This window comes from Hyperoodon ampullatus, assembly GCF_949752795.1.
Source record: "Hyperoodon ampullatus genome assembly, chromosome: 1".
Classification (NCBI taxonomy): Eukaryota; Metazoa; Chordata; class Mammalia; order Artiodactyla; family Ziphiidae; genus Hyperoodon; species Hyperoodon ampullatus.
The window spans coordinates 117990648-118010840 of NC_136914.1; the positions used below are offsets into that span (position 1 = coordinate 117990648).

The 20193-nt window shown below is 44.6% G+C and overlaps 1 protein-coding gene across 1 annotated transcript in view; it reads left to right on the plus strand.

Moving 5' to 3' along the window:
* Positions 1-20193, plus strand: part of NID1 (nidogen 1) — a gene marked incomplete at both ends in the record, with an annotated part of 99028 nt that overhangs the window by 72359 nt on the left and 6476 nt on the right. Inside the window, 4 exons of the mRNA XM_079699899.1 lie at positions 8391-8609; positions 11135-11307; positions 15847-15973; positions 19648-19819. Coding sequence (XP_079556025.1) covers positions 8391-8609; positions 11135-11307; positions 15847-15973; positions 19648-19819 — 691 coding nt within the window. The remainder of the gene's footprint in view (positions 1-8390; positions 8610-11134; positions 11308-15846; positions 15974-19647; positions 19820-20193) is intronic.

The window sequence follows — 20193 nt, forward strand, 5'->3', positions numbered from 1 at the left end:
ATGTTGAATAAGAGTGGTGAGAGTGGGCAGCCTTGTCTTGTTCCTGATCTTAGTGGAAATGGTTTCAGTTTTTCACCATTGAGGACAATGTTGGCTGTGGGTTTGTCATATATGGCCTTTATTATGCTGAGGAAAGTTCCCTCTATGCCTACTTTCTGCAGGGTTTTTATCATAAATGGGTGTTGAATTTTGTCGAAAGCTTTCTCTGCATCTATTGAGATGATCATATGGTTTTTCTCCTTCAACTTGTTAATATGGTGTATCACATTGATTGATTTGCGTATATTGAAGAATCCTTGCATTCCTGGAATAAACCCCACTTGATCATGGTGTATGATCCTTTTAATGTGCTGTTGGATTCTGTTTGCTAGTATTTTGTTGAGGATTTTTGCATCTATGTTCATCAGTGATATTGGCCTGTAGTTTTCTTTCTTTGTGACATCCTTGCCTGGTTTTGGTATCAAGGTGATGGTGGCCTCGTAGAATGAGTTTGGGAGTGTTCCTTCCTCTGATATTGTTTGGAAGAGTTTGAGAAGGATGGGTGTTAGCTCTTCTCTAAATGTTTGATAGAATTCGCCTGTGAAGCCATCTGGTCCTGGGCTTTTGTTTGATGGAAGATTTTTAATCACAGTTTCAATTTCAGTGCTTGTGATTGGTCTATTCATATTTTCTATTTCTTCCTGAGTCAGTCTTGGTAGGTTGTGCATTTCTAAGAATTTGTCCATTTCTTCCAGGTTGTCCATTTTATTGGCATAGAGTTGCTTATAGTAATCTCTCATGATCTTTTGTATTTCTGCAGTGTCAGTTGTTACTTCTCCTTTTTCATTTCTAATTCTACTGATTTGAGTCTTCTCCCTTCTTTTCTTGATGAGTCTGGCTAATGGTTTGTCAATTTTGTTTATCTTCTCAAAGAACCAGCTTTTAGTTTGGTTGATCTTTGCTATCGTTTCCTTCATTTCTTTTTCATTTATTTCTGATCTGATCTTTATGATTTCTTTCCTTCTGCTAACTTTGGGGGTTTTTTGTTCTTCTTTCTCTAATTGCTTTAGGTGCAGGGTCAGGTTGTTTACTCGAAATGTTTCCTGTTTCTTAAGGTGGGATTGTATTGCTATAAACTTCCCCCTTAGAACTGCTTTTGCTGCGTCCCATAGGTTTTGGGTCGTCGTGTCTCCATTGTCATTTGTTTCTAAGTATTTCTTAATTTCCTCTTTGATTTCTTCAGTGATCACTTCATTATTGAGCAGTGTATTGTTTAGCCTCCATGTGTTTGTATTTTTTACAGATCTTTTCCTGTAATTGATGTCTAGTCTCATAGCATTGTGGTCAGAAAAGATACTTGATACAATTTCAATTTTCTTAAATTTACCAAGGCTTGATTTGTGACCCAAGATATGATCTATCCTGGAGAATGTTCCATGAGCACTTGAGAAAAATGTGTATTCTGTTGTTTTTGGATGGAATGTCCTATAAATATCAACTAAGTCCATCTTGTTTAATGTATCATTTAAAGCTTGTGTTTCCTTATTTATTTTCATTTTGGATGATCTGTCCATTGGTGAAAGTGGGGTGTTAAAGTCCCCTACTATGATTGTGTTACTGTCGATTTCCCCTTTTATGGCTGTTAGTATTTGTCTTATGTATTGAGGTGCTCCTATGTTGGGTGCATAAATATTTACAATTGTTATATCTTCTTCTTGGATCGATCCCTTTATCGTTATGTAGTGTCCTTCTTTGTCTCTTCTAATAGTCTTTATTTTAAAGTCTATTTTGTCTGATATAAGAATTGCTACTCCAGCTTTCTTTTGATTTCCATTTGCATGGAATATCTTTTTCCATCCCCTTACTTTCAATCTGTATGTGTCTCTAGGTCTGAAGTGGGTCTCTTGTAGACAGCATATATATGGGTCTTGTTTTTGTATCCATTCAGCCACTCTGTGTCTTTTGGTGGGAGCATTTAGTCCATTTACATTTAAGGTAATTATTGATATGTATGTTCCTATTCCCATTTCCTTAATGGCTTTGGGTTCGTTATTGTAGGTATAGTCCTTCTGTTGTGTTTCTTGCCTAGAGAAGTTCCTTTAGCATTTGTTGTAAAGCTGGTTTGGTGGTGCTGAACTCTCTCAGCTTTTGCTTGTCTGTAAAGGTTTTAATTTCTCCATCAAATCTGAATGAGATCCTTGCTGGGTAGAGTAATCTTGGTTGCAGGTTTCTCTCCTTCATCACTTTAATTATGTCCTGCCACTCCCTTCTGGCTTGTAGAGTTTCTGCTGAGAGATCAGCTGTTAACCTGATGGGGATTCCCTTGTGTGTTATTTGTTGTTTTTCCCTTGCTGCTTTTAATATGATTTCTTTGTGTTTAATTTTTGACAGTTTGATTAATATGTGTCTTGGCGTATTTCTTCTTGGATTTATTCTGTATGGGACTCTCTGTGCCTCCTGGACTTGATTAACTATTTCCTTTCCCATATTAGGGAAGTTTTCAACTATAATCTCTTCAAATATTTTCTCAGTCCCTTTCTTTTTCTCTTCTTCTTCTGGAACCCCTATAATTCGAATGTTGGTGCGTTTAATGTTGTCCCAGAGGTCTCTGAGACTGTCCTCTGTTCTTTTCATTCTTTTTTCTTTATTTTTCTCTGCACCAGTTATTTCCACTATTTTATCTTCCACCTCACTTATCCGTTCTTCTGCCTCAGTTATTCTGCTATTGATCCAATCTAGAGTATTTTTCATTTCATTTATTGTGTTTTTAATCGATGCTTGATTCATCTTTAGTTCTTCTAGGTCCTTGTTAACTGTTTCTTGCATATTGTCTATTCTATTTCCAAGATTTTGGATCTGGGAAATAGGATCTTGGATCAGCTTTACTATCATTATTCTGAATTCTTTTTCAGGTAGACTGCCTATTACCTCTTCATTTGTTAGGTCTGGTAGGTTTTTATCTTGCTCCTTCACCTGCTGTGTGTTTTTCTGCTTTCTCATTTTGCTTATGTTACTGTGTTTGGGGTCTCCTTTTTGCAGGCTGCAGATTCGTAGTTCCCGTTGTTTTTGGTGTCTGTCCCCCGTGGCTAAGGTTGTTTCAGTAGGTTGTGTAGGCTTCCTGGTGGGGGGGACTAATGCCTGTGTTCTGGTGGTTGAAGCTCGATCTTGTCTTTCTGGTGGACAGGTCCACGTCTGGTGGTGTGTTTTGGGGTGCCTGTGGCCTTATTATGTTTTTAGGTATCCTCTCTGCTAATGGGTGGGGTTGTGTTCCTGCCTTGCTAGTTGCTTGGCATAGGGTGACCAGCACTGTAGCTTGCTGGTCGTTGACTGAAGCTGGGTGCTGGTGTTGAGATGGAGATCCCTGGGAGATTTTCGCTGCTTGATATTATGTGGAGCTGGGAGGTCTCTTGTGGAGCCGTGTCCTGAAGTTGGCTCTCCCACTTCAGAGGCACAGCACTAACTCCTGGCTGCAGCACCAAGAGCCTTTCATCCACCCGGCTCAGAATAACAGTGAGAAAAAGTAGAAAGAAATAATTAGTAGAAGAAAGAAAGAGAGATTGAAAGAAAGGAAGAAGGGAAGTAAGGAAGGAAGGAAGGAAGAAAGAAAGAAAGGAGGGAGGGAGGAAGGATGGAAAGAAAGGAAAGAAAGGAGGGAGGGAGGGAGGAATGAAAGCAAAAGGAAGAGTGAATGGAAGAAGAGAGGGAGGGAGGGAGGAAGGAAAGAAAGAAAGAAAGACAGGAGGGAGGGAGGGAGGGAGGAAGGAAAGAAAAAGAAAGTGGAAAGAAGAAGGGTGGGAGGGAGGGAGGGATGGAGGAAAGAAAAAGAAAGAAGGAAAGGAGGAGCGGAGGGAGGGAGGGAGGAAGGGAAGGGAGGAAAAAAAGAAAGAGCAGGTAAAGTACAATAGAATAAAGTATGAAATATAGTAGCGTTATTAAAATTAAAAAGTAATTATTGAAAAAAAACACGGACCGAAAGAACCCTGGGACATATGGTGGAAGCAAAGCTATACAGAGAGAATCTTACACAGAAGATTACACATACACATTCACAAAAAGAGAGCAGGGGGAAAAATCAAAAATCTTGCTCTCCAAGTCCACCTCCTCGATTTGGGATAATTCGTTGTAAAAAGAGGAAAAGGGCGAAAAGTCTGAAATCTTGCTAAGTCCACCTCCTTAATTTGAGATAATTCGTTGTAAAAAGAGGAATTTGGGATGATTCGCTGTCCATTCATGCACTCCACAGACGCAGGGCACATCAAATGGACCGTGGAGCTTTAATCCGCTGCCTCGGAGGCTGCACAGAGAGATTTCCCTGTCTCTGCTCTCACAGCTCCCGGGTCTCAGCCTTGGACCTGGCCCCGCCTCTGCGCGTAGGTCGCCGGAGGGCGTCCGTTCTTCGCTCAGACAGGACGGGTTTAAAGGAGCCGCTGATTCGGGGGCTCTGGCTCACTCAGGCAGAGGGGAGGGAGGGGAATGCCCTCTCCTCGCGCACCAGGCAACAAAAGGGAAAAAAGTCTCTTGCCTCTCCGGTAGCTCCAGACCCTTTCCCCGGACTCCCTCCGGGCTAGCACTAACCCCTTCAGGGTCTCTTCCTGCGGCCAGCCCCAGACCTCTCCCTGCGCTCCGACTGAAAGCCGATACCCGAGCCTCAGCTCCCAGCCCCGCCCACCCTGGCGGCCGAGCAGACAAGTCTCTCGGGCTGGTGTGTGCCTGAGGGCACCGATCCTCTGTGCCAAAATCTCTCTGCTTTGCCCTCCACACCCCTGTTGCTGTGCTCTCCTCCGCTACTCCGAAGCTTTCCCCCTCCGCCACCTGCAGTCTCCGCCCGCGAAGGGGCTTGTAGTGTGTAGAAACCTTCCCTCCTTCACGGCTCCCTCCCACTGGTGCAGGTCCCGTCCATATCCTATTGTCTCTGTTTATTCTTTTTTTCTTTTGACCTACCCAGGTATGTGGGGAGTTTCTTGCCTTTTGGGGGGTCTGAGGTCTTCTGTCAGCGTTCAGTAGGTGTTCTGTTGGAGTTGTTCCACGTGTAGATGAATTTCTGATGTATCTGTGGGGAGGAAGGTGATCTCCGCGTCTTACTCTTCCGCCATCTTCCTCCGGCTAGCCGTTGTTTTTGTTTTTAATTTTATTTTTTTAATTGAAGTGTAGTTGATTTACAATGTTGTGTTGATTTCTGCTGTGCAGCCAAGTGGCTCAGTTACACACATATATACATTCTTTTTTATATTCTTTTCCATTATGGTTTATCACGGGATATTGTATATAGTTCCCTTTGCTATACAGTAGGGCCTTTTGCTTTTGTTTTTGTTTTTTATATTAGCCTCTGGGACAAAAGAGAAAGCAGACCCAGTTTCCCCTCCCAGGTTCAACACACACTTTTCTGGCAGGCTCGCTGTTTCTAATCGAGGGGCCAGCCATGTCCAGCAGGCTGACGTGAGAACTGGCAGCACATCACCGAATGCACTGTGAAGGCCTGGGTAGATAACAGTCACGGATGAACACAGTGTCATTCAGTTACTATATGTATTAAACTTGGATGCTTTCATGCCACATCCACAGAGTTGAGTTGTGACAGAGACCATATGGCCCACATAAGCAGAAATATTTATTCTCTGCCCCATTAGCAGGAAAAGTCAGTGGAGCCCTGCCCTCGATTGTATAACCACAAGCTTCCAGTAAATATCAGAAAAAGCACTCCAGGATGCTTTTGCTCTCCAAGCCCTACAGAGAGGATCTCCTGTGTGATACAGTCACAGATGAACGCTAGAACCCGGGTCTCTGGATTCCTAGCCCAGCCCCGGGCCCTCTGCACCCACATGCCCAGTGCCTAGGACTCCCCCTGCTCCCTGAACGTGTTATGGCAATGGTGACACACACACGTTAGCTTAACTCACTCCCTGAAATTATCTGTGGCCCACAGACTTGTTTTCCTTCTGTCATCTGGTGTAGATACAGTCACAGATGAATGCTGGAGTGCAAGACTTAAAATTCCAGCCATTCACATTGTCTCATCATATTCTACTCACGCCTCAAATAATACTGTGGGATTAGTTACTCCTGCCATCGCTGGTCAACCAGCATTGCTGACAGGGCCACAAGTGGTGGAACTGAGGATCAAAAACATTTTTCAGACACGAAATTCTGTGAAATATGTAATATATTATTATATACTCTATTATTACAATATATATATTATGAACACAGTAATATATTAATTAGAGTATTTATATAAGATTTCTCCCTAACATAACTAGCAATGCCCTAGAGCAGGGGTTGACAGCTACAGACCCACAGGCCAAATCTGGCCCACTGTTTGTAAATAAAGTTTTATTGGCACTCATTCATTTACAATATGTATTAAACTTGGATGCTTTCGTGCCACATCCACAGAGTTGAGTTGTGACACAGACCATATGGCCCACACAACCAAAAATAATTATTCTCTGCTCCTTAGCAGGAAAAGTCAGTGGAGCCCTGCCTTCGATGATATAACCACAATCTTCCAGTAAAGATCAAAAAAACGCACTCCAGCACGCCTTTGCTCTCCAAGCCCTACAGAGAGGACCTCTTGTGTGTATGTGCTGTGTCCTGGGCTCCTCTGTCAAGACACTGACTCATTGGATTGTTACTGTGTGTTTGCTTGTTCCCTTCCCTCCAGACTGGGAGCTCCTTGAGGGCAGGGCCTGGGGTTTATTCCCATGTCCATCCCCACTCCAGCCCAGGAGGGGCTTCCTAAGTCAAGATTAAGGGGATGCAGTCCCTCATTACCTTCTCAGAGGCTAGAATCTGCTCAGGGAGACAGACCAGGAACAGCCTTAGAGTCTCAGCATCAGTGTGATGAGAGTCACAGGGCGGGTGAGTCCAGAGCATCCTGGGAGCTCTTTGAGGGCCCGAGAAGCACATGCCTGAGCTGATTCTTGAAGGATTCACCGGCCAGGAGCGGGGGGGGCGGGGAGTCACACAACGAATGGCACATGGAAAGGCCTGCAGGAGAGGGGCAGCAGACGTGGTTCAGTTTGGCTGAAGTGTGGCTCTTGGCAGTGTCTGGGCATCGCTTTGGGTGGCGGATGCAGCAGAGGTGATGGCAGCGCTGGCCTGGCTGGATGCTGTGCTGGCTGGAGTCTAGCCAGCGTGGAAGCAGCTGCAACTCTGCCACTTACAACTCTATAAACATGGGAGTTTACTCCAGTTCATAGCTTCTCATCAGCAATTTCCCAAAGATAGAGCAATATTTCCCAGCCTTGGGATCTTCTGAGTTACACAGTCAAAAGGCCATGTTTCATGCCAAACACTAGCACGTAATTAAAAGGAAACATACAGGGCTTCCCTGGTGGCGAAGTGGTTGAGAGTCTGCCTGCCGATGCAGGGGACACGGGTTCGTGCCCCAGTCCGGGAGGATCCCACATGCCGCGGAGCGGCTGGGCCCGTGAGCCATGGCCGCTGAGCCTGCGCATCTGGAGCCTGTGCTCCGCAACGGGAGAAGCCACAGCAGTGGGAGGCCCGCGTACAGCAAAAAAAAACAAAACAAACAAACAAACAAAAAAAGGAAACATACAAATATTGGTAAATGTGCCCTGTGGTCTTTGGTCCCCCAAATCTTTGACCCAAACTCAGTGTGGGTAATCAAGAAGCTGGTGATGATAAAGAGGACAAATTTAAGAAACACTTAAAATTTCTTAAAACAAATGTCAGTGCTGTCCATCGAGTGATGAATGGATAAACAAAATGTGGTATAGCCATGCAATAGTATATTATTCAGCCACAAAAAAGGACAAAGTACTGGGACTTCCCTGGCAGCCGCAGTGGTTAAGACTCTGAGCTTCCACTGCAGGGGCTGCGGCTTCGATATCTGGTCGGGGAACTAAGATCCCACATGCCGCGTGGTGCAGCCAAAAAAATAAAAAATAAAAAATCTTAGGGCTTCCCTGGTGGTGCAGTGGTTGGGGGTCCGCTTGCCGATGCGGGGGATGCGGGTTCGTGCCCCGGTCCGGGAAGATCCCACATGCCACGGAGCGGCTGGGCCCGTGGGCCGTGGCCGCTGGGCCTGTGCATCTGGAGCCTGTGCTCCGCAGCAGGAGGGGCCGCGGCGGTGAGAGACCCGCGTACCGCAAAAAAAAAAAAAAAAAATTTAAAATAAGCTATAAGGATATATTGTACAGCATAGGGAGTATAGCCAATATTTTATAATAACTTGAAATGGAGTATAATCTATAAAAATATTGAATTACTATGTTGTACACCTGAAACTAATATAACATTGTAAATCAACTATACTTCAATAAAAATAAATTAAAAATTTTTTTAAATTAATGAAACGAAACTCAGTAGTGAACAGGCAGCTCCTGAGGTTCTGAGTTAGATATGGGGACTTGAGCTGATGACCCTCCTTTTGCTCGCCTCTTTAATAGAAGTGGAGAAAACCCGATGCCAGCATGAACGAGAACACATCCTCGGGGCGGTGGACCCCCAGCGTCCCCGGCCTCCGGGACTGTTTGTTCCCGAGTGTGATGAGCACGGACACTACGCGCCCACCCAGTGCCACGGCAGCACTGGCTACTGCTGGTGTGTGGACCGCGACGGCCGCGAGGTGGAGGGCACCAGGACCACACCCGGGATGAGGCCACCGTGTAAGTCAGAGGACAGTGCTGGAGACAGGAAGTCTCAGCACCTGCAAGCATCGCTGGGGACCCTTGCCGGGGACCCTTGCCAAAGGTGCAGTTGGCACTTTCTGCCTGCCCTAAATCCTGACCTGCACCACTGGCTCGAAGCCCGTCCCTCCCTCCCTTTCTCCCCTCTGTAGCCCCTTTTCCATCTCCCCATCACTTGCCCACCCTCACCATCTCTCTCCCCACTTTCCCTCTCCTCCCTCTTACCCTTTCCTCTTCTTGTTTTGTGCAAACCTGTTCTGTGCAAATGATGGGCAGGACCCGCTGCATTGAGGCTGCAACTGGTAGCAGAGAGGGTGTGTGCTCAGGGGTCCCCGAGTAAACCTTGCAGTGGGTGGCCCAGCATTCCAGCAGCTGGCACACAGCGCAGGGATGGGAGAGACCAACCGGAGCCCCTCCCCAGGCATGGAGGGGCTTACTCAGGCGTGGACCTGTTCTCCTCCTGGTACACTTGCCTCTTTCACAGTTGCTCCTGGACTTTTAGGTACTCGGTCCATTTAGAATGCCAGGAGCAAACAGCCGCAAAGGTTTCTGCAAGATAGTTCTGTGACAGTCCATGACGGTGGGAAGGCGCTGAGCTGGGGGCCAGGCTGTGTGACACTGGACAGATACTTGCCTGAGTCTCAGCATCCTCGGCCTCAACATCGGATTCAAGCAAAATAATCTCTAGGATGCTTCTCAGCTCTAAAATTCTGTCACAGGCATAGAAAATGGTAATTGTCACAAATTACCAAAATCTAATACAATCAATCCTTGCCTCTCCATTCTCCATTTAGCTAATAATCATAAACTGATCCCCTACCAGATAGTTTCTCAAAGCTGCTAAGAGGCTGCTGAGTAAGCAGTGATCACTCACAGGGACTTCCCGGCAGTCCAGTGGTTAAGACTCCGCGCTTCCAGTACAGGGAGGCATGGGTTCAGTCCCTGGTCGGGGAACTAAGATCCCACATGCTGCGAAGGGAGGCCAAAAAAAAGAGTGAGAAGTGATCACTCACAAACTTCATTATGCCAGCCAGCCAGCATTAACTGAGTGTCAGATTGGTGTGGTCAGTGCTGGCAGCCCATAGAGGGAAGCCCCAGAACCTCAGAGGACAGGTAAACAGGTGCAGGGTAGGGAAAGGAACCTTAAGAGAGAGTAGGTGGGCCAGGAAGCACAGTGGCTTGGGGGGTCGTGGGCTAGCCCAGGAACGTTTTGCAGAGCAGTACTGTGAGAACCAAGGTTTGGAACAGGGCCAGCTGTGCTGGGGAGTAGGGGTTGAGGAGACCCATGGTCCAGGCAGCAGGAACAGGCGGAGAGGCAGGAAAGAAACCCCCAGGGGTCTGTGTCCTGTGGGAGGGGAGCAGAATGGAGGTAAGGACATCAGGTGCCCCGCTGAGGGGTCTGGATTGGTCCTGAGGGAGCCCAGGAAGGGTTTCAAGCAGGTGCTGATGTGACCAGGTTTCAGTTTTAGAAGAGCTGAAAGGGAGGAGTGAGGCCCTGGTTGTGGGGAGGCGGGTGCAATTAATTAATTGCATTATTTCTAATTAATCCAGGTGAGAAACGGCGAGGGTCTGACCTGAGGTGCTGGCAGTGAGTTTGGAGGGATAGATTCCAGAGATATTAAAAAGGTCCACCAGATTGGTTTATATCATTGATTGGGTAAAACAGGCAAGATGGACAAGAGAAAAGAACTGAAAATGAGCTCGGTGATGACCTGGTCCCGTTCTCTCACTTCAGAGAGCAGGAAACGAGCCCAGGAAGGTCCACGACGTGTCCACACAGCGAGTGTCAGGGCCAGGTCTGGGGCCCAGGTTTCCCGACAGCCACTGCATGTTCCTTACCCGCAGTACAGGCTGCCTGTCCCCTCCTGGGACTTTCTCTGGTCAGGTGAGCCAGGAGCTGTGCTGGGTCACCAGGTCAGCAGATAGGAGGCAAGGCCGAGTCTGAGGGAGGATTAGCCCTGCCCATCATTTTGTTCTGGAAAGCCCAGAAGGCCTGTGTTCCCGTTTGTGGCATCTGAGACCCTCCCACCCCCGTGGGATGGGGTGAGTGGGTCTAGTCCACTCAGATGGTCTCCTCGAGCATGAAAATACTCAGCAGCTTCCTGCTGGGGTGTGAGCTCCCTGTGGCCAGGGTTTCAGGGTTGCTGCTGTTGCATTGTTTTTGTTCACTGCTGCAGCCCGTGTGCAGAGCAGGGCACCAATAGCCAGGTTAGTTCCATTAAGGGGGAAACTGAGCCATTGTTTTTTTCCAATCGACCTTTGATGTTAAACTCTGGCCCTGCATCATCTTCATCACAAATGCCCTTTGATTGACTGAAGTCTTACTGCTCCTTGAGCTTTCGGATATTAAATGTGCACGTGTGACGGTGCAGTTTGTGGTGCCATGAAGGTGACGTGACCCAGTGTGGATGCATGTGTGTGAGTTGGTGCACACACCCGCACGCGTGCGTTTGTGCATTCCTACTGCACGCAGGCCTTACTCATTGCCATCTCCCACCACCCAGGTCTGAGTACAGTGGCTCCCCCGGTTCACCACGGACCCTCAGTTCCTACCGCCGTGATCCCCCTGCCACCTGGGACCCACCTACTCTTCGCCCAGACCGGGAAGATAGAGCACCTCCCCCTGGAGGGAAACACCATGACCAAGACAGAAGCCAAGGCGCTGCTTCATGCCCCGGTGAGTGCTGGCCGATGGCACTTGGTGACAATTTCTGCTTCAGTAGCCTGGAGCAACGAGCAGGGTGCAGTCAGCCCAGGGACCAGGGCTGGACCCCTGGACCCAGGACCTCTTCATTCTGTGTGACCCTGGGTGTCCACCTCTAAATGGGGCCACTGTATTCCTAAGCACCCCCGTGAGGCTCGAGGGTGGGAGCAGAAACAGGAGGCCTTCCAGAGAGACCCCTTTGGTATCTGACCCCTCAGGTGGGCACGGCATGGGAGTTTGCTCTCTTGTCTGCGAGCATCTGCCAGGTTTGATGTTGCCATCCCTGCTAAATTAGCAACGTGACTCATCTTTCGGCAGCCGCTCAGCTCAAGATGCGCCTGTCTGCCCAGAGGCAGTAAGTCACCAGAGCTTTCCAAAGCTTCAAAGATGCATTTTGTGAGTCGGGGAATTTTTGTCCGTTAGTTAGAGGTCAGACACTTTTGAGGAGCTTTTCTGTCTGGGATCCTGACCTCTTGCCTGGAAACCAAACCTGAGACCTGGTGGAGGCTTCTGGCTGTGGACTCAGCATTGCCAGGGCAGTGGGGGCCGTCAGGGTCCTCTAAGGAGTGAAGAAGTAGCAGCGAGTGGGCTACCAGCTCTTAGAGATGAAAGTCCAGCAGGAATCCTCATTACCCCTCAGTGCTGGTTGCAGAGCCTGCGTAAAGATTCCGGGTAGAAATGTTACTTTCTTCTCATCTTCCTTTCCCTACTCCCCTGTCTTTCCCACCTGCCCTATTTTCTCTTCCTGCATGGATCTCTGCACACCGCCATACCCCCTCTTCTTTTTGACCAGGGAGGAAACATGATCAAAAAAAGTCTGCAAAAATGCTTCTTTTTAAAAAAATTTATGTTATTGAAGTATAGTTGATTTACAACATTGTGTTAATTTCTGCTCTACAGCAGTGATTCAGTTATACATATATATATATATATATACACATTCTTTTTCATGTTCTTTTCCATTATGTTTTATCATAGGATATTGCATATAGTTCCCTGTGCTCTACAGTAGGACCTTGTTTTTATCCATTGTTGTTTATCCTTTTTGTTTATCCATGTAATTGTTTGTGTCTGCTCATCCCAAACTCTCATTCCTTCACCCCCATCACATCCCCATTGGCAATCACATGTCTGTTCTCCGTCTGTGAGTCTGTTTCTGTTTCATAGATAAGCTCATTTGTGTCATATTTTAGATTCCACATATAAATGATATCATATGGTATTTGTCTTTCTCTTTCTGACTTACTAACTTACTAGAGATGATAATCTCTAGGTCCATCCATGGTAAAAATGCTTTTCAAAAGCCTCCTGCAGAGCAGCCGTGATTGGATTCATGTTCTTCCCCAACACAAAACCCTCTGATGGGTTCCCTTCACCCAGAAAAAAATCCAGTTCTTTCCATAGCCTCTGGCTACCTCTCCCACCCCATTCCCTACCACTGCCCCCTCACTCACCGGCTGCAGCCTTCTGGCCTTCTAGCTGGTCCTCAACTCACCATGCACACTCCCACCTCAGGGCCTTTGCACTTGCTGTCCCCCTGCCTGGCGTTCTCTCATTCCAGACATTTGCATGGTTCACTGCCGCATGTCATTTGAATTTCTGCTGGCACATCAGCTCTTAGAGAAACCTGTCCTCGCTGCCCTATCCAGACTGCAGCCTCCACCTACCCTGCTTTGTCTTTCATCAGGCACCCAGCACTACTCGAAACATTGTATATCAGGGTACATGTTCTATGTCTGATGTATCTCTTCCCACCAAGAATATAAGCACAGCAAGATCAGGAATTGTCCATCTATTTCGTGGAGGTGTTTGTTTCACAGGGGTATTTGCAGATCCCAAACACTGCTTGGCACTTGAAAAATATTTGCTGAACAAATGTGTAAGTGATCTTTGTGATTTCCTGTTGCCTCACTGAAGCACAAATCCCTCAAGGGGTAATCATCATTCTTCCTCTATCCACTAGCACACACTCCCGGGTAGTGGGAGTGGGTTAAACTCCGTGTGAAAGTCGTTTTCCCCCAAGACCAAGGGGAGAGGCTTAAATGCCAAATGAGGCTATGAAAAGCAGGAAATTGAGATGGGATCAGTGGAGGGAGAGTGCTGAAACAACATTATAAATATTCACTGTGTATGTATCATCTATCTGTCTGTCCTTCTATGTATGTATGTATGTATGTATGTATCTATCTATCTATCTATCTATCTATCTATCTATCTATCTTTACCATTTAGCTATTTTAACTGTAGCTAATGCCACTGTGGCATTAAGTACAACCATCATCACCATCTATCTCCGGAACCTTTTTCATCATCCCAAACTAAAACTCTGGATCCATTCAATAATAACTCCCTCCTCTCCTGCCAGCCCTTTGCATCCCCTTCTACTTTCTATCTCTATGAATTTGCCTGTTCTAGGGACCTCCTATAAGTGGAATCATACAGTATTTGCCCTTTCGTAACTGGTTTACTTTATTTAGTATAATATCTTCAAATTTCATCCATGTTGTAGCATGTGTCAGAATTTCCTTCCTTTTTAAGGCTGAATTATATTCCATTATATGGATGTATCACATTTTGTTTATCCATTCATCCATCAGTGGAGAACTTGGGCTGCTTCCACCTTTTGGTATTGTGAATAGTGTTGCTATGTACATGGATTTACAAACATCTGTTCAAGTCCTTGCTTTCACTTCTTTTGTATATAAACAAGACCTGGAATTACATGGTAATTCTATTTTTAATTTTTTGAGGAACCACTATACGGTTTTCCTTAGCACTGCACCATTTTGCATTCCCACCACCAGAGCACAAAGTTTCCAATTTCCCTTCTACTTTGTCAACACTTATTATTTTCTGTTTTTTAATTGTAGCCATCCTAATATGTGTAAAGAGGTATCTCATTGTGGTTTTGATTTGCATTTCTCTAATGATTAGTGATGTTAACATCTTGTCATATACTTATGGACAATTTATATATCTTTGGAAAAATGTCTGTTCATATCCTTTGCCCATTTTGTAATTGGGTTGTTTTGTTCTTATTGTTACTGAGTTGTAGGAGTTCTTTATATACTCTATCAACCCCTTATCAGTTACATGATTTGCAAATATTTTATCACCTTCCATGGGTTGGTTGCCTTTTCACTTTGTTGATTGTGTCTTTTACTGAACAAAGGTTTTTAATTTTGATAAGATCCAATTTATCTATTTTTGCTTTTGATGTCATATCCAAGAAATTATTGCCAAATCCAATGTAATGAGGCTTTCAACTATGTTTTCTTCTAAGAGTTTTGTATTTTTAGCTCTTACATTTAGACTTTCGCTTCGTTTTGAGCTAATTTTTGTATATGGTGTATGGTAAGGATCTCTGTTCCCTTATGACATGACTTTTGGAGGGCAAGTGTCTGCTGATAACCCTGATTCTCCCAGTAAAAGAGCATCCTGGTCTTATACTTCTATGGTCCCCAGGACCTCACTTTGCATTTCCATATACATTTTAGAGTAAGCTTATAAGTTTCTACCAAAAAGAAAAGAAAAGGAAAGGAAAGGAAAGGAAAGAAAAGAAAAGAAAAGAAAAGCCTGCTGGGATTTTGATATGGATAGCACTGGATCTTTAACTCTATTTAGGGATATCCTAAACTCTATTTAGGATATCTTAGCAATATTAAATCTTATGATCCATTAAACTAACATCTCTTCATTTATTTGGGTCTTCTTTAATTTCACTCTACAATGTTTTATAGTATTCAGTGTAGAATCTTGTACATTTTAAAATACTTATTCTTAAATATTTTGCTGCTATTATAAACATTATTATTTTAAAATTCTACTTTTTGCTGGTATGTAGAAATACAATTTTACTTTGACCTTGGATGCTGCAACTTTGCTAGATTCAATTTTTAGTTAAAATATTACTATAGATTTCCCAGGAATTTCTACATAAATAATCATAGTCTTAAAATAGAGTGATTTTACCTCTTCCTTTCCAATATTTATGTCTTTTATTTAATTTTTATGATTTTCAGTTGGGCAAAGATTTCTTAGATGATACACAAAAAGCATTAGCCATAAAGAAAAATAAAATTGCACTTAATACAAATTTAAAATTTTGCTCTCCAAAAACATCATTAAGAAAATGAAAAAGTGCTGTTTACTGAGAAAAAATGTACATATACATACATATATATATGTGTATGACAACAGATTTTTATCTGAAATATATAAAGAACTCCTTCAACTCAATAATTTAATTTTTAAAATGGACAAAAGAGGGACTTCCCTGGTGGTCCAGTGGTTAGGACTCCACACTTCCTCTGCAGGGGGCATGGGTTTGATCCCTAGTCGGGGAACTAAGATCTTGTATGCTGCGTGGCACAGCCAAAAAAAAAAAAAAGACAAAGACTTGAAGACAATTCATTTCAAAACGTATCTAAATGCCTCTAAGCACAGGAAAGAGTCCCAGCATCATCATTCACTAGTAGGTGGACCACTCTCACCACTGGTCTGCACTTCCAGGATAAAGTCATCATTGGACTGGCCTTCGACTGTGTGGACAAGATGGTTTACTGGACCGACATCAGTCAGCCTTCCATTGGGAGAGCCAGTCTGCATGGTGGAGAGCCAAGCACCATCATTCGACAAGGTGGGCAAGCAAATGTCAGTCTTCCTTTTCGGTTTTGCTTCTAGCAGCCCATGTGGCTCTTGGGAGAGAGCGGAGGGCTGTGGTGTATGATTGTTTACAGGATATGGTAATCTGAGAGGGGCTGGGTTCTCAACCTCAAACATCGCCCTTTCCAGCCTTCTCTGGAGAGTCCTCTGAGGACTCATCACTAAATCATGAACATCTTAGCTGGGATTTCTTGCTAGCCTAAGGAGAATAAAATTAAAACAGGGTAAGTGTCCATGCCTGTCTCTGAAAACTTCTGTAGCCAGTTTTAAGGAATAATAAAGGCCAAACTCGACCATCCAGTTTGGATATACATTTCACCCTCTGGCTGCTGAGCCTAGAACCGATTCTCAGACTGTCTGCCCCAGGGTGGGTGGTCCATCAGGCAATAAGCAGATAAATCGTAAAGATGGGAGGATCACAAGCATATTGGCAAATATTGTCCCTGAGAAGTGAGTCTATTCCCAAGACCGTTTTCCAGTTGAAGGGTTGTCACTTCAACCTGTAATCTCATGGTGCGGTGGGTCTCCTCTCTTCTACCTCACCCCCACTGGACCTTGCTCAGATTGCCAGAAGAGTACAGAAAATCAGGCTGAACTCTTACAGACATTTCTGTTTTTGTTGCATCACTGATGATAAAGCACATGGCACTTTGGCACAGCTTACCCCTCAACCTTTAACCTCAATGCCTTAACTTATGGATGCTGATTTAAGCCAAGGACTCTATTATGTTAATGCCTACCTTCAACAAGTCAAGGGTATTTTAGGTAGATATGTTTTATCAAGATTCAAGTCCATTATGACAAAAATCCACGGGCCTGTAAAAATTCTCCTGTACTGAAAAGGTCAAATATTACACATTACTAAGTCTGTGACTCATCAGCTGACTTGCAGATATTTTCAATCAAAAGACATTGTCATGCCAATGATATTTGCTGTGTAAAATCATCTTGTTTCCTCTGCAGAACACTCAAATCAGAGATACATCCTTAAAATATATGAGCCTCTTTGGTATTTCTTTTTACTTGGGGCCAAGTGTAGATTTTCTAATTTCCAATTTAACCTTTCCCTAGAAATTGGTACTCTGGAAGGGTCCCTGTGCCTGTGGAGTAGCCCCTGGGGCATGTTTTTCCTTCCTTGGCTCCTTCAGAAGAGATGATGTAGCAGGAATTAAACTGAGGTTGAGTTAAATATGTCTGACTTTGGACATAGACCTCAAATCCTTTTCTGGAATCCAGTATGCTATTTAAATAATGTCTGCTAGTTGTCATGGCTTGCTTTAATGAACAGAAGTTTGAAAATGCCTTTTTGCATCTTATCACTGTTAAAAATGTTGTTGCTATCATCTGTGATTTGACTTCAAAACCCAGTGGAAGAGGGGAGTAGGTCATCGTTTGCTATTTCCTGTTGCTTTTGGAACTGATAATCATCCAAGAAAGCTTTAAGCCCAGTAAGAAACATTCCAGACAAAAGCCCACTGTGAAAACACAGAATTAAATCAGAATGTGATCTTTGTAGAAGAAAGATCCCTAGGGATACTTTTTTTTTTTTAATTTCAAAAAGAGAGAAAGAAACTTCCACTTACATCTTCATCATGGTATGTGTTGGTACATTCCTAGTGAGTGAAAATGGCAGTGTGTATCTTTTCTTTTTCTTTTCTTCTTAATTTCATAACGTCTGAATCCTGGCTTTCTCTGTCTTTCCTTGAGTTAAAGTCCTAGCCAAATATCTTTGATAAGTATCGTCATCTGTTTCCTTTCAACATAATCAGTGTGGAATATATTGCCCTGACATCTTCCCATCTTGCCCTGACTCACAGCAAAGGATGAGGTTTTCCAGGCCTTTCCTTTGGCTCCTTATCCCATAAAGAAGTATTTTCCTGGTTGGGGAAGGAGGTATGGTTGCTCTTGGGTTTGACGTCAAGATCAGGGCTGTTTATAAAGAGACAACATGACACGGAGTTCCTTCCTGGAACTCGTAAAGAGACGCTCGTTGAACAGCCTTCCCTGGTCCCAGTGTTCTGTGTGTGTCTGAATAGCTCATGCCTCTCAGACAGGATGTACTCATTCCAAATATACCTCAGAATGATTTCTTCTGATATTGTCTGAAAGTTGAAAGGGGCCTTTGGAGTTCAATCTCACCATCCCTTTGCCTCTAGGGACATGGACAATATTTTAATACTTTATAAATCTTTACTTTTGGTTAGAACAATAAAGAACTTGTTTAAAATTAGAAACTGCTGTTTTTAATTCTTAATAACTTCCTCTGGTGGGGGTCCTTTGAGGGGGCTTAGACATTGCCAGCATTCACAGTCATGATTGTATTAGGGGTCTAGTGAAAGCCGATATGGAGGGGGCTGAAGGTCGGGATTGCTTCTCTATGGATGAAAGAACACAATGCTGCACCTGCCACAACTAAAGAGCCAGCGAGCCGCAACTAAGGAGCCCGCCTGCCACAAATAAGACCCAATGCAACCAAAGAAAGAAAGAAAGAAGAAAAAACAACAGTGCTGGGTTGGTTTCCTCGTACCAGGCCCCTGGGGCAGGGTAGCTCCATCCTCGGCTCTCCCCCTTCCTGTTTCCCCTTCCAGCTGTACTAGATGACCTTCGATTCTATAATCAGCAGAGGGGAAAGAATCCCAGATGACACCAGTAAAACCCTGGTGGGGTTTTAGCTTTTAACTTGATTGTAGTTCTAGTCAGGAAACCATTGCAATCTTGAACTCCTGATTGGGTTAGGTGGGTGCTGAAGGTTCCCACTGCAGTCAGCTTAGGCTGTGGCAACCCCTGGCTTGGAAATCAGTTGCTTATAGCCTAGTAGGACTTCTGGGTGCTATTCACAATTCCTGATATCCCTTCTTTGTAATCCTAATACTTGTATAAAAGTAATAACAGCTGTGATTTCTTACATATATTATTTCTCTGAAATGACCTTTTTTCCCCATTGATGAATAAGGTAAATCTGTCCTGTTCCCACCTTCAGATCTTCCTGTGCCTCCCCTTTGCATAAGGGATAAGGGATAAGCTCTAAGCTCATTAACACGGGCATGCTAACTTCATCTCTGGCCACCCTCCACCCTCGGGGTCTCCAGCCACGCAAAATGACATACGGTTTACTTCAGGCCATGTCTATTCTTCCTTTAGACCTATGTGCTGGTCCCACTACCTAGAAAACCTTTATCCAGGATCTTTGCCTGACAAAGTCCTATTGTTTCTGCAGGAGCCAGCTTTAGGAGGTGTTATCTCCCCCAGGAATCCTTCCCTGGTCTCCCCACGCTGAGTCCAGTGTCCCTCCTTCATGTTCCCACAGAACCTGGAACTCAGTCTGAACTGTGATTGGCTGTGGGCTTCTTCTTGAAGGCAGGGCCACAGCTTCAGCATCTTTATGGGCCTGGCTCCCAATGTAGTGCACAGGGTGGATGTCCATCGAGGGAATGAGTAGCATTTTTCAATTTGTCACTAAGTGTTACTTATCTTAAACAACAAGCATTTAACACTCCCATTTGTTTTTTCAAAGTGCAAGGATTGGATGCCAGGTGAAATAGCACTGAGTAATCAGAAAAACCTCATCTTACTTGCTTTAAAAAAAATCAGGAGTGTTTGGTGTTTGCTTCTAGATCTTGGAAGCCCATGTTTGGTGTTTGCTTCTAGATCTTGGAAGCCCAGAAGGCATTGCTCTTGACCATCTTGGCCGCAACATCTTCTGGACGGATTCTCACCTGGATCGGATAGAAGTTGCAAAGCTGGATGGGACCCAACGCCGGGTGCTGTTTGAGACTGATTTGGTGAATCCCAGAGGCATCGTAACGGATTCCGTGAGAGGGTATCTTTGCGTAAATCTGTGTGTGCATCTCTTCTATTTGCATCTGCCCTTTTGGATTTTCTCAAATGTTAAGCTGTAACTCCAGCATTGCTCTCCTGAAATGAATGAGTTTAGGATGAGTGAGTCTACAGTCGGTGGCTTACAGATATCCATGGTGAAATGGCAGTATGTTTACGTGTGATCATGGACTTGATACCGTGTTCCACTTTCCAATTTTTACCAAGAGCCTTTGTAAGTTGACAGCTCAGAAATTGGATATTTCCACTTGGGTTGAATGTGAATCAACACCTGACTTGTATTGACCCCAGAAGAGTATCAAGGTAGCATAAATGTCCCCCTGGGGCTCCTTCCTGGGGGCCAACCCAGCATGAACA